The 12330-nt window shown below is 40.4% G+C and overlaps 1 protein-coding gene and 2 non-coding genes across 4 annotated transcripts in view; all 3 read left to right on the top strand.

Moving 5' to 3' along the window:
- The window catches only part of dennd2b (DENN domain containing 2B), a 45985-nt gene that overhangs the window by 33186 nt on the left and 469 nt on the right, over positions 1-12330 (top strand). For both annotated transcript variants that reach the window (XM_035651904.1, XM_035651903.1), the window contains exons 13-19: positions 1235-1375; positions 1498-1646; positions 7893-8070; positions 8766-8807; positions 9457-9568; positions 11045-11284; positions 11543-11629. In XM_035651904.1, coding sequence (XP_035507797.1) covers positions 1235-1375; positions 1498-1646; positions 7893-8070; positions 8766-8807; positions 9457-9568; positions 11045-11284; positions 11543-11629 — 949 coding nt within the window. The remainder of the gene's footprint in view (positions 1-1234; positions 1376-1497; positions 1647-7892; positions 8071-8765; positions 8808-9456; positions 9569-11044; positions 11285-11542; positions 11630-12330) is intronic.
- On the top strand, positions 9895-9966 carry trnae-uuc. The gene has a single exon. It is a non-coding gene; the product is annotated as a tRNA-Glu (tRNA).
- trnae-uuc overlaps positions 12288-12330 on the top strand; it is an 84-nt gene continuing 41 nt past the window's right edge. Inside the window, exon 1 of the tRNA in view lies at positions 12288-12330. This exon is cut by the window's right edge and continues 41 nt beyond it. This is a non-coding gene — a tRNA (tRNA-Glu).

The raw sequence follows: 12330 nt of genomic DNA, 5'->3' as shown, positions 1-12330 counted from the left end.
TCAGCAGACCTTCTGCTGAATGCCGTTTTATTGGTAAACCGTATTTCAGCCTTTTGTTGTTAACTTTCTGATTTCCCAGAGTAACTGTTTCCTTCACTATTGTCTTAGTGGTACGAACACAGAGCAGAGCGGACACTCTGTTTGACTAATTCAGCCTTATCTGATTACTTATTAATTCAACTCTTGAAACAAAGTGTCTGCTATATGGTGTGAAAATAAAACACCATGGTATATTTCTAAGACAGAATGCTAATATGCGCTGTATTTATTTATTTAATAATTGAGATTGACAACAAGCTATGATTAAAGGTCCAAACATGTAAGAGGATCTATTGTCAGAAATGGAGTATAATATCCATATGTATGTTTTCATGTTGATCATGTTGCCATCAAGTTGAACCGCCGTGTTTCCATAGTAGCAGAGAACGGGCAAACCAAACCCTGGCTCTAGGTTGAGCCTTTCACATTTCTCACAAGTTTCTCCTACACACTTCAAAGGCGGGGCTGTATTCAGATGGTTGGAATCTGCAACCTCACTGCTAAATGCCACTAGATCCTACACACTGGTCCTTTAAAGGCAACGCCACAGTTTGGAAAAACATTTTTAAAAAACTAAACCTGAAATGAAAAATTTGAAATCTGTATTGGTAGTTGAGTTAAAGCAGAATAGCTGTGCTATATAAACAGTACAGCAACAAACCTGAGACTAAAGCAAAGGGGATCTATTTTATAAGGGATTTTCATGATAAATGGGAAAAGAAGGTGGTGTTTGATTTCAAAGGGGGTTGTGTTTGCGAGAGACAGACAGACAAACAGAGAGATGGAGAGGACGAGAGAGGTGATATCATATGACCTTAAAAACAGGCGATTCTACAATCAACTTTCCAGACAGGAGGCAGCTTGGACCAAAACAGGCAGACAGATACACAGGGTGGAATTTTCCAATCACACAGGCATGGAAAGAAACTCATTTTCTATTTTTCAAAACAGAAAATGAATACTGCGTTCCAGACAATTGCTAGTAGTCAAACACATGTTTCCATTAATTGTCGCCATCGAAACCTTGATGACTGTGCACTTTTTTGTCTTTGGTGGAATATTCATTCGACATGCATAAAACCTGAGGCTCCTTTCATATTAACAAGATTTCCAGAGACTTGTACATTGTTGATGTTAAAACTGTTGCTTTATGAAGTATGTTAATGAAACTGTGCTTCTGTCCTACCATGTTCAGATCTTGGATGAGGTGGAGCGGCGGCGAGGTGTCTCGGCAGCCCTGGTCTACCCCTTCATGAGAAGTCTGATGGAGTCGCCCTTCCCTGCACCAGGGAAGATTATCAAAGTGAAGACCTTTCTGCCCGGTGCAGGAAATGAGGTCAGAGCTGCTGACAAAGCAGAAACCAGCTTTCTCTTTCACTACTTTACAGCCATTAGCCCAAATCATTTTCAGATACAGTTGAAAGAAGATCTTCTTAGTTATTTTTTGTGGTCATTCAGGTCATCGAGCTGAGGCGGCCCACCGACTCCAGACTGGAGCACGTGGACTTTGACAGTCTGTTCAGTTGCCTCAGTGTACGGCAGGTGATACGAGTCTTTGCCTCGCTGCTGCTGGAGCGGAGAGTCATCTTTGTGGCCGATAAACTCAGGTGAGGCTCCACGATTAGTCTTAGTCTTATGCAGTGAGGGTGGGTTATCTTTTTCCTCTTGCAGTGTGATTTGCTTTTTCTTTGTTTGAGCTTTTTTACATATTTTATATTTCATGGACAAAACAAATATTGTGTTTTGTCAACAGATGATAACACCATGTAATAGTATTTTCAAGTACAATTTCCTACATTTTTGTTGTAATGTAAGATTGCCTGGGATAATGTAATCTCTGGGAGCCCCAGGCACCGAAAGTTCATTTAAATTATAAATTAATTGACATCACTCATGGAGCCCTCTAATAGTCCTGAACAGAGTATATACCACTTCCCATTCATTGTGAGCTGAAATAGGCATCAGCCCCCTGTGACCCTCAGCAGAATTAAGGGGGTTAAAAATCGATGGATAGCTATTATAGATGGATAGACTGGTACTTAAACGTTATCAGCTTTCTTCCAAAAACTTTTCACAGACTGACTGTCACCTTGTGTCCCTCAGCCTGCCCATTTAGACTAAACTTCGCTGATGCTGCGAGATATAAACAATAACCTTTCTACACACCGACACATAATAGCAGCGTTATGTTGTGGTTTTGTCAGCTGGGGCTGACAGGTCAAACAGCCAGCTAGTCAGTCAGTCAGCTGCCAGTTCTGATACCCAAAGTAAACTGGGTCACACCAGTGAGAGTCTGCCAGGGGAGAATGATAGGATAATAAGGATGCGAAGAGCCTCCAAGGACTCAATGTCCCAGTCTGTCCTCTTGTTACAGAAAAGAGAGGGGTACTTTTGGAGCATTGGAGGCGAGGGTGGAGTGGGAGGAGATTTGAGTGGAGAAGTAATCTCTCCATGTATCAAAGCCCAGTTTAAACAAACATCAGTGGGGGCAGTGACTGTGAGGAGAAGGAATGTACTTCCTGTGTGCGCGACTCTGCCCTCTGTGATCTGCGGCTCGACTGTCACCATTTGACTTATGATGCCAAGTTCACTCCCTACGTATGAGCTACGGCACTCTCTGCGTCCCTGGAGAATATTGGTCTAAGTTGCTGATTACCAGAGGTGATAACATCAAGGAGTCACTGGGTGGGAATCATAACTCATGATACAGTATTATCACAATATGTTGTCCAAGACAGTGATGATATAACTATACAGAAAACTGATTACATAATTATTAAAAAGTCATACAGTACATCAAATTCTGGGGGTGTCAAACTTTTGTGTAACAAAGTGCATTCATTCATGGGTCCCAGAGCGCTGCCATGAGGTTCACCTTTGTGGTTATGGGTGAAATGCCTCAACAAATATTGGACGGACTGTGATGATTCTTGTAACTGTGTTGATTTCTTAACTTTCTCTAGAACCATCATCAGGTCAATATTTCAATGTATGACCAAATACATGCAAAACTAATGACATTCCCATCATTTGTAATTTGTGTTCAGTGCTAATTAGCAAATATTAGCATACTAACACGCTAAACTGAGATGGTGAACATGGTAAATGTTAGCATCATTGAGAGCCACCAATCAAATTCACATTGGCCAAAGGTTAAATTACTGTGAAGCAGAACAACAGTTAAAATGTCTGCAGTAAAGAAAGGACACATAAAGTACAATTTCAGACTACAAATTATGTACAGAAAACAGAAATAACTACAAAAAAGAAAATTACAAATGTGAGTTGTATAATTTTGTGTCATAAATATACAGTCATGCTTACAATATGATCTGCTTAAACCCTTTGTGTGTGTGTGTGTATTTAAATGTGAAAGCTCCTGTATTTTGGTTTCTTTTAAAAACAGTGACAGGGCCTCACTGCGACATTAATGACTTATGTGATAAAAAGGGCTGCTCCCTCGGGGGCTCTGGTACATAATCCATTCCCAAAATACCTCACCAGCACAACATGATGTATGTTTCTTTCCCTTGAAATGTATATCCAATGCAAGCAGGAAGCAAGAGGAAAAGCCATGTTAGGCAATAGTTTTCTGTCGCTCGTTACGTTCACTTAACTCGTGTAATATTATAATGCAAGCTTTGTTATAGTTTTCCAGAGAAGTTGTTGCCTCTGCAGAAAAGCCTGAACAGTTTCTTTTAAAGAGATCGTTCACCCTATGATGCCTGTAATAACAAGTTGGATGCCTAATCAGATAAATTCATCATCAACTGTGTCACAGTGTAATTGCTTAACTCAATTGACCTGCAGATGCTCAATGAGTTTTGTCAGTGCTGCAGACTTATGTAAACAGGCTCTGCCAGTCCTCAGGCTAGAGTTGAGGACAGTTACCACATTGCATGTGCATGTCTGGATTTATCTCTTGGCATGGCAGTGAAATACTCCCACAGTGGAAGTGTTACTGCATATTAGATGTAAATGACTTTCCCTGATATAGCTCCATTCGTAAGATGATTGAATTCCACCATCCTCTCTGCATTATTCAGAATAGCCGCACTCAAAATGAAAGTATGAAATGACATTTGATTGCAGAGATGTGTTTTTAAAGAAGGCGGGTGTCTCACATGTCCATTGAGGTAGCAAAGAATAAGAACAAGAAATAGAATGATAGATTAGAGTAAAAAGTAAAAAGGGAGGAGACTGTAGAGGGAAACAGAACAACAGTTTCTTAAAGCTTTTCTCATGGTCATGGTGAATTAATCAAGCACACTTTTTGCAGTGCAGGAAGCTGCTTTGGTTTATGCACAGACCCTCCTAATGCTGTCAATTCTGGTCCCCATCTGTGCCAATAGCAACCTCAAAACGGGTATTTAAACTGCATGATTTTACTTTTGGAATGATCCAGCAGTCGGAGGTACCAACATGTTTTGCAGCTGCAGTGTTATGATGTATGGTGTCTGTAATGCTCCGACAGGTAGAATTATTGCCACTGCTGCTGGCATTTTTCTAATCAACTAGTGTGAGCATACTAAATTTAGTCTTCTGTAATTTGCTTTGCAGAACTGGCGCAAAGCCAAAACTGCTTTTAACAACTTAACCAGTTTCCCATGTGGTATTTAACTCAGAGGTAGAGTGAAATCCACACACTGTAAACATGTGAAATGTTTCTGTTTTTCAAAGAGTCGTGAAAGACTTGGCCATTACCAGAGTCTGACCAGCTGATTTTTACATCAGTGTCTTTTCCCGTGAATGTTTACACCCACATGTAGACGCTCACATACACATGTAGAGACTAATATACACAAACACCTGCACACATTCATCTGCTCTCTAGACAGCACTGATCAAACTCAGACGCTATTGTGGTTTTAATAAGAACATGTATAGAGTTTCCCATCGGGAAGCCATTTCTCATAGTAAAATGGCTTCTGCTGTTGCCTTCTGTGGAGCCAGGGAGCCGAGACCGAGAGCCAGTGGCTGGAGATCCTTAAAGACAGGAAGTGAGGGAAAAACCATTTGGGGACTAAGGGAGCAGAGAACATTCTGCTAGAGGATAAAAATACACCATGTGCAGCTTGTCATAGGAATCCTATAGGTCTATATGTACTCTGCTGCACCTTTTTTTATTTCTAGGTGTTATTTTGAGCTTGGGATGTGCTTTAACATTGAAGAATTGCTTTGCAGAGTTTTGCAGCACAACTGGTGTCTGACAGCTGCGGTTCGGTTCGCTCTCGGTCTAGTCGTCTTTGTACTCTGTCTATGGAATCAGTCTTAGCCATGCCAGGGCTCGTGGACACAGTGCAGTGCTTTAGTAGAGCTGTGAAGCATGTGGTGGTACAGGCTTTTGTCTCCCTCCCTCTCTCTGTCTCGGACACTGAAATGTTCCCTCCTCCTCTGGGCTTCACAGACTAAGCCTCTCGATCCCATGTTTCCTGGAGTATCTGCCAGTTCAGCCTCACACACACTAAACCAGGCCTGGCAGACCTACGAGAGCTAATATGTCAGGATTAGCTCCCAAACCTCAACACATAACAGCTCTGCACAGACCACACCTCTGCAGAACTGGTTCTTCTCTCTTTTCCTGAGAGGGAAATCATAAATCTATATGACTTCTAAGTGTGTAATCATATTGAAATGAATCAAATTAATATTTGAATCCGACTTCATGCTCGCATGTTGTCATTTCGGTGTGAAGTTTTGGGGTTAAACGTTTAAAAGACAGGAGGTTCTGTCTCACAAACTTTAAACTTTATATATAACTTGGTAAACTCTTATTTTACTTGGGCAGTGCTTTGAGAGACATGCTCACTGTGAGGATACTAACTTGCTAATGTTTATCATGTTGGCCATCTTAGTTCAAGATGTTAGCAGTAAACACAAGTACAGCTGAGACTGATGGGAATGTCGTTAGTTGTGCAGTGATTTGGTCATAAAGTACTGAATCAAATTTCATGGCAATCTGTCCAATAGTTGCGAAAATATTTCAGTCTGGTCCAAAGTGTTGGTCTAACTGACAGACCGACATTTCCATCCTTAGAGCCATTCCTCCATACAACATAATCCAATCAGATACAACCATAATGCAACTTCAATACTTATCTACATGTACAAACTCAAAACAATAATCCCCCCCCCGCTGATTCTTTCTAATTAAAATCTTTCATGTAGGATGTTACATTTTCTTGTTGCTTATTTATTATTCTCACCTCTTAGTCAACAGACCACAGAGTGTTTTGACCCATGTTTGGTCTGAGGGCCTGAAGTTTTTGGTCTGAATCTTAACGGGAATGTCCCTTTTTCTTTCCAGAGTTGAGTGGCAACCTCTGGTAGTGCAGAGTGTTTTCATTGCAAGTTCATCCTCTCCCAAGAGTGTGTGGTTGGGGAATGAGTGTAATTGATCCTTTTGGTATCAGTGGTGTGTAGGGCCGCGTGTAGCCTGTGGCGAAGGTTTTTCTGAGATCTGTGCCCCATCACTCCCTGTTGGAACTCGTCAAACCCAAGAGACGGGTCTGTTAGGAATTATCAAGCCCTCCTCAGGCAAATGGAAATCAGACCGGCCAAAGCAAAGCTGCAAGTGCTTCATGTTATGAGTGTACTGGAAAGGGCCTAAAAAGACTGAACGCTGTGGTTATTGTAGCCTTTGGGTTTTTACTGGTATGATTCTATTTTACCCTGTCAAGAAAACACATTTTAATCTTGGCAATTTGACTCATGGGAAGTTAAGATGAAAAGGTCTGTGGCAAACGTGTAGAGCCTGAATGAACGGAGTGGAAAAGTTTGTGGGAGTTTGTCGTTTATCTCACATTGATGATATTGGTACTGCTCTTTGTTCTCTGTATGTTGCTCCAAAATGCAGTTAAAACCTCTTCGGGCTGAAGCTGAAACTCAGTGTGAATGAGGTCACATAAAAGGGAGTAACTTCTGTTTACTTGGATGTTCTGTCTGCTGTTGATGACAGCGACCATGGAAAACATTCCTCATTAAAAGTGTATATATCTCAAGTGGGGTGCGTTTGCATACCATGTTTGATCCCTGGGCTTGTTCTTGATCCATACTGATTTAGTGCTCCACTGTGTGTGTGTATGATTGGACCCACAGTTTATTTTCACTCTCTTTGTGTACATGGATTGGACAGTATGTAGAGGACAGAGGGGAGGAGGGTCAGCCACTGTCAACAAGCGACGGATCGTGAGAAAGACGGCTGCTATTTGTAATCTCGATTTTATACCACAGCTGTCGGAGTTAAACCGAATTGGTGCTCTTTTGGTATTGCGTCAACAAACCTCCAGCTTAACTATAGCAACATGTCAGAGTCACGCCACCCCTGCAGACAGTGTCACAATAATGCATTTTATTGGGCTCACCCATCCTCGTTGTGGTTTGTAGTAGATGGTGTTAAACTCTAAGAGGGAGAAGTGCAATAGAAGTGGAGCTACAGAAAGAACGAAGTGTCAAAGCCAGAGTACATAGCTGTGCTGTTATGCCTCATGTGAAACAACTGTTACGAGGGAAAGAAGATCAAGTAGTCAATTAACTTGGGAAGAGAGCTTAGCAATGGAAATGTACTATTTGTGCTCATATAGTTCAGTTCGTACCTCAGGTAATGATTTAATCTAATGATTTAAACATTTTAAGGAAGCGATTTTATGTTTTTTTTTTTACTTCAGTAGTCAGTATTGTTAGGAACATTTACCATATAAACCACCACTCACCTTTCAGTCTGAAAAACTCATCTGTGCTGTTGTTTTTTACTGTGTTGAGTTTAATCTGGTGTGGCCTCTGCACGGTGTTATGTGAGTGTGAAGGTGATTGATGGTGGTGTCTTTTTCTTTTTCTTTTTTTTTTTACATCAGTACCCTGTCCAGCTGCATGCATGCAGTGGTGGCACTGCTCTACCCCTTCTCCTGGCAACACACCTTCATCCCTGTACTGCCAGGGTCCATGTTGGATATTGTTTGCTGTCCCACTCCCTTCCTGGTGGGGCTCCTGTCCAGCTCTTTGCCTAAGCTTAAGGAGTTGCCTGTGGAAGAGGTGAGTACATTCTTCATCTAGACATCCTAGATTGTTCTGTATGTGTGTCTTTGTTCTTGTCTTTCTTTAATCGTTGCCTGTTTCTTGGAATAGTGGATGTTAGTGTCTTGGCTGATAAATTACAACAATACAGATTCGGAGTAATTCCATTATAAATTGGCAGAGTGTTGCTTCTACTGTTATTATATCAGGGAACCAGCCAGGTGACTTCCAAGCACAGGAAATAATTCAAAACTATGGTCATATTTTTAGACTGTAGCTTTCAGATCAGAACAACTTAAAGGTGCATTCAATTTTATTTTGTTTTGTCTACTTGGGGGCCAGTGGAACAAGTTGTAATCACATTGACATATTATCACTTTATGGACTGCAGAGTTAGGTGATTCACTTGTTCCCACTTCTCAAATGTTAATATTTTTGGCAGAAGAAGCTCAGTGAAGCAGTGTCCTTAATTAGTTATACAGTTATTGGGTTGGCACCTTGCTGATAAAATCATTAAAGTTTTGTCTGATCTCAGCATTAGCAATATCTACACATACCTCTCCGTCTGAGAGGTGATTTATGTGTCAGTCCCAGTCATTACATCACTCTTCCTGTTGCTGAAATTAGTTTTATATGTGTATTTTTTGTAGCTTCTTTGAAGGCTTTTTTAATTAGTGATGAAGAATAAAACGCTCTTCTTTTCCTTTTCTCAGGCTTTAATGGTTGACCTGGGAACTGACCGATTCATCCGACAGGTGAGTTTATGAACTTATGAAACAATGGAAAAACTGACCTGAGAGTGAGAATATGTAACTTTTGACCACTGTGGCCACATGTGGCAAATGCAAAAGAATAACAATTTCCCTAATTTCCCCGAATCTTTAGCAGCGCAGCCGGTTTTAACCAGCCAGGGACCTCTGATGCATTACATCCCTCTATCTAATAAAGACCAAAATACATGTATACATGTATTTTATACATATGTGTTTAATTCTCTTTTTATTTTTGTGAGAAAACCATTGAAATGTTTATCTGTGACATGCTAAAATGTAGTGTAAAAGTAATCCTAAAGTCAGCAGTCTCAGTAATGTTACACAGCAGCGATCTTTAAAATGAAGGACCTTTACTTGTAGCAGAGTATTTTCACACTATGATATAAGGCTGAAGCAGTCAAACCTCTGAATGCATTCAGTTGAGTGAGTGTGCATTTTATTTCTTACGAACTCAAGCTTTCATTTGTAAGAGAAAGATTGTGTTTTGTCTTCTTTCAGAAGTTACATGGTCTCGCTTTAAACAGGGTTGTAAAACATGCGGTTCTCTGTTGTAAGTCTGAGCCCTTTGAAACGTATTCTCCAAACACGGTTGTTTATCACTGGTGACTGCAGTGTTTTCGGTTGTTTATAGATGGACGACGAGGCCTCGCTGTTGCCGCGGAAACTTCAGGCAGCTCTTGAGCAAGCGCTGGAGCAGAGGAATGACATCATCAATCAGGACTCTGACAGCGAGTCAGACGAAGGTGAATAAGTGACAAATCATCTCTCCCTACCAAGACAGATGTTCCCCTTGTTACTTAGAGCAACAGTTTCTGTAGGACATGTTCAGTCTGTGTCTCTGTGACACTCACTCGAGATGACGTCCTCAGGAGACTACTCATGATAGTGAGTCACAGAGGTTCATCTTGGAGCTGAGATAATGGTGTTTCTGATGAACTTTGAACTCTTCATGTGCTCCAGGGAGGGTTCATTAGGGTCCACTAACTGAAAGTTGTAAACAAACACACTTAATTAAAGTTTTTAATAAAGCTGTGTTTTTAATTCGCAGTTTAATTTTCATACATGTGTCTCCCATATGGTCTAGCGGTTAGGATTCCTGGTTTTCACCCAGGCGGCCCGGGTTCGACTCCCGGTATGGGAATGTAGTTTTAGGGAACCTCAGGGGATCAATAATAGGCTTTTTTGTGAAGAACTTTAAACAAAGGTTGCAAAGTGTTTCACAGAACAATAAAATGAAAATAATATGGAAATTCAAAAGACAATAAAGGAAAACACATGATATTTTGATATTGGTGCATTAATCAGGAAGAGAGCCTAGATGCGACATTCTTCTCCAAAATAGATCCTACAGCTAAGCTTTGTGGTGATGTGCCACATGTCAATCAAAACTTGTTCTCACTTATGTGCAAACTGAAACAAAACATTTCCACCACAGTCTGTTAGTTGAAATGGATGTTTAAGCTTGACTTTATATAACTCCTACTACACACAAGAATGTCCTCTTCTTGAAGTACTTTGTAATATTTATACAGTATGCCAGGCCTATGAGCCAGAGTTTACTGTACAAAACAACCAACATGAAAGGAAAATAACAAACACCAACAATAATATGAAACAGCAAGGGAATGCAGAAAATGAGCAAAAACCCCAATCATGTTCAAATTGTCCTTTAATGACTATGGGCAAGGCACCACAGTTACAGCTCTGGTTGTCTAGGTCTCGAGGATTTCAGTTTCTTTGTATAATATCTACTAAATGTCTCTAAATAGGAAGATTTCTGCAGTTGTTTTTTTATCTGAATGTTCATGGTGTGTGTCTTTTCTCTTGCCTCTGTAAGCTTGCTCACATTTTCCAGTAGCTCTTGTCTAATTCTATACTTTGGACGTAACTAATAACACCAATAAAGAGGGCAACCACATTATTATTATTTCTTATTTTGTGGTTAATTAGATTCAGGCTGATTAGACAATGCTTTATGGGACACGTCCCTGAATCTCCACACAGTTAACAATTGCTGTGGGCAGATTTTATTACATATGTGTCCTTGTGCGTTCAGCCAAACCATGTATTTTACTTCATTCTCTGGCTGCTCTGGGATACATTAAGAACTATCTGACTATTTCTTGGAATATTTCAACATGCCATACAGTGAGACATGTCTGTTTTATTACTTTATGATGAATACCTAACCCCTAGTATTTTATCCTTTGTGTCCACAGAGTATAACTCCTTGAATAGCCTGGTGTCAGAGGCCTTCATCCGCTTCTTCCTGGAGACCATCGGCCATTATTCCCTGTTTATTACTCAGAATGAGCGCGGAGAGCGCGTTTTCCAAAGAGAGGCCTTCCGCAAGTCTGTGGCGTCTAAAAGCATCCGTCGTTTCCTGGGTGTCTTCATGGAGTCTCAGATGTTTGCAGGGTTCATTCAGGATCGGGAGCTGAGGAAGACCCGGGCAAAAGGTAGACTTTCCTTCCTTAAAAGTTTGTTTATAAAGTCTGTACACTTTTCTCTATGGAGTTCCACCCCTGTACAAACTCTAATACTAACTGTGCACTGCAGTAATACTGATCTCTAGTGGCTGAAAGCTATCATCTGCATGTTTTCTCACCACCCATCACTGTGGTTCTTGGCAGACAAAAGTAATTCTAACCTTCTTGAATACTGAGATGATTAATATTCTCTCTTTTTTTTAATCTCTTGTATTTTCCTGTTGACAGGTCTGTTTGAGCAGAGGGTGGACCAGTATCTGGAGGAGTTGCCAGACACAGAGCAGAGTGGAGTCAACAAGTTTTTGAAAGGCCTTGGTGAGTTCTGCAGCAGACCCAGATTCCAGGAGTTCAGAATTTAGGCTGCAAAAAAGGAAATTTCAAATATTTCTTCTCTAACTTGGTTGAACACTTACAAAGTACAAGATTAGACTCATTTGCTCCGTCCAGATTTTAACTCTTAAGTGTCTAACATGAAAAAAATTCATATAAAGTTAAAATTTTAATAGTTCATAAAATGGTCAAAAATGTGTTTTGCTTATCGTTACTTCCTTTGGATCTCTGAGCTTCACTGTGCAGAATGATGTATGCTCAGAGTTTGACTCTAAAAGGCCTTTCTTTACTCAAATTATTATTCAAAGCCGAATCTTTTTTATGTCTTTAAACATGTCTGGAGAGGTTCTTTGTAGATTTTATCAAATCTTACATTTAAGTAGATATTAAGATTTCTACACGGACTGCAGGTGGATGAATCTGAGTTAAATCAGACTAAACCTTGTGTAATCTCAGCCTGGTTTAATCCCTGTATACTCTATAATAACCTGAATTAAATTGAACCTCTCTCAAGTGGTGGTAAAAAAAACTAACTAACCCTGAAACAACCACAAGTTATAAACAGTCAAACATGCGCCATCAAAGTTTTGAACAAAGCTGTGTTTTTAATTCGTAGTTTATTATCTACTGACAGGCATATATCTCCCATATGGTCTAGCGGTTAGGATTCCTGGTTTTCACCCAGG

Source organism: Morone saxatilis, unplaced genomic scaffold, assembly GCF_004916995.1.
Source record: "Morone saxatilis isolate NCDOM2014 unplaced genomic scaffold, NCSU_SB_2.0 Contig11, whole genome shotgun sequence".
Lineage (NCBI taxonomy): Eukaryota > Metazoa > Chordata > Actinopteri > Moronidae > Morone > Morone saxatilis.
The sequence above is the reverse complement of the archived record's forward strand: the minus strand, read 5'-3'. Positions and strand labels throughout refer to the sequence as shown.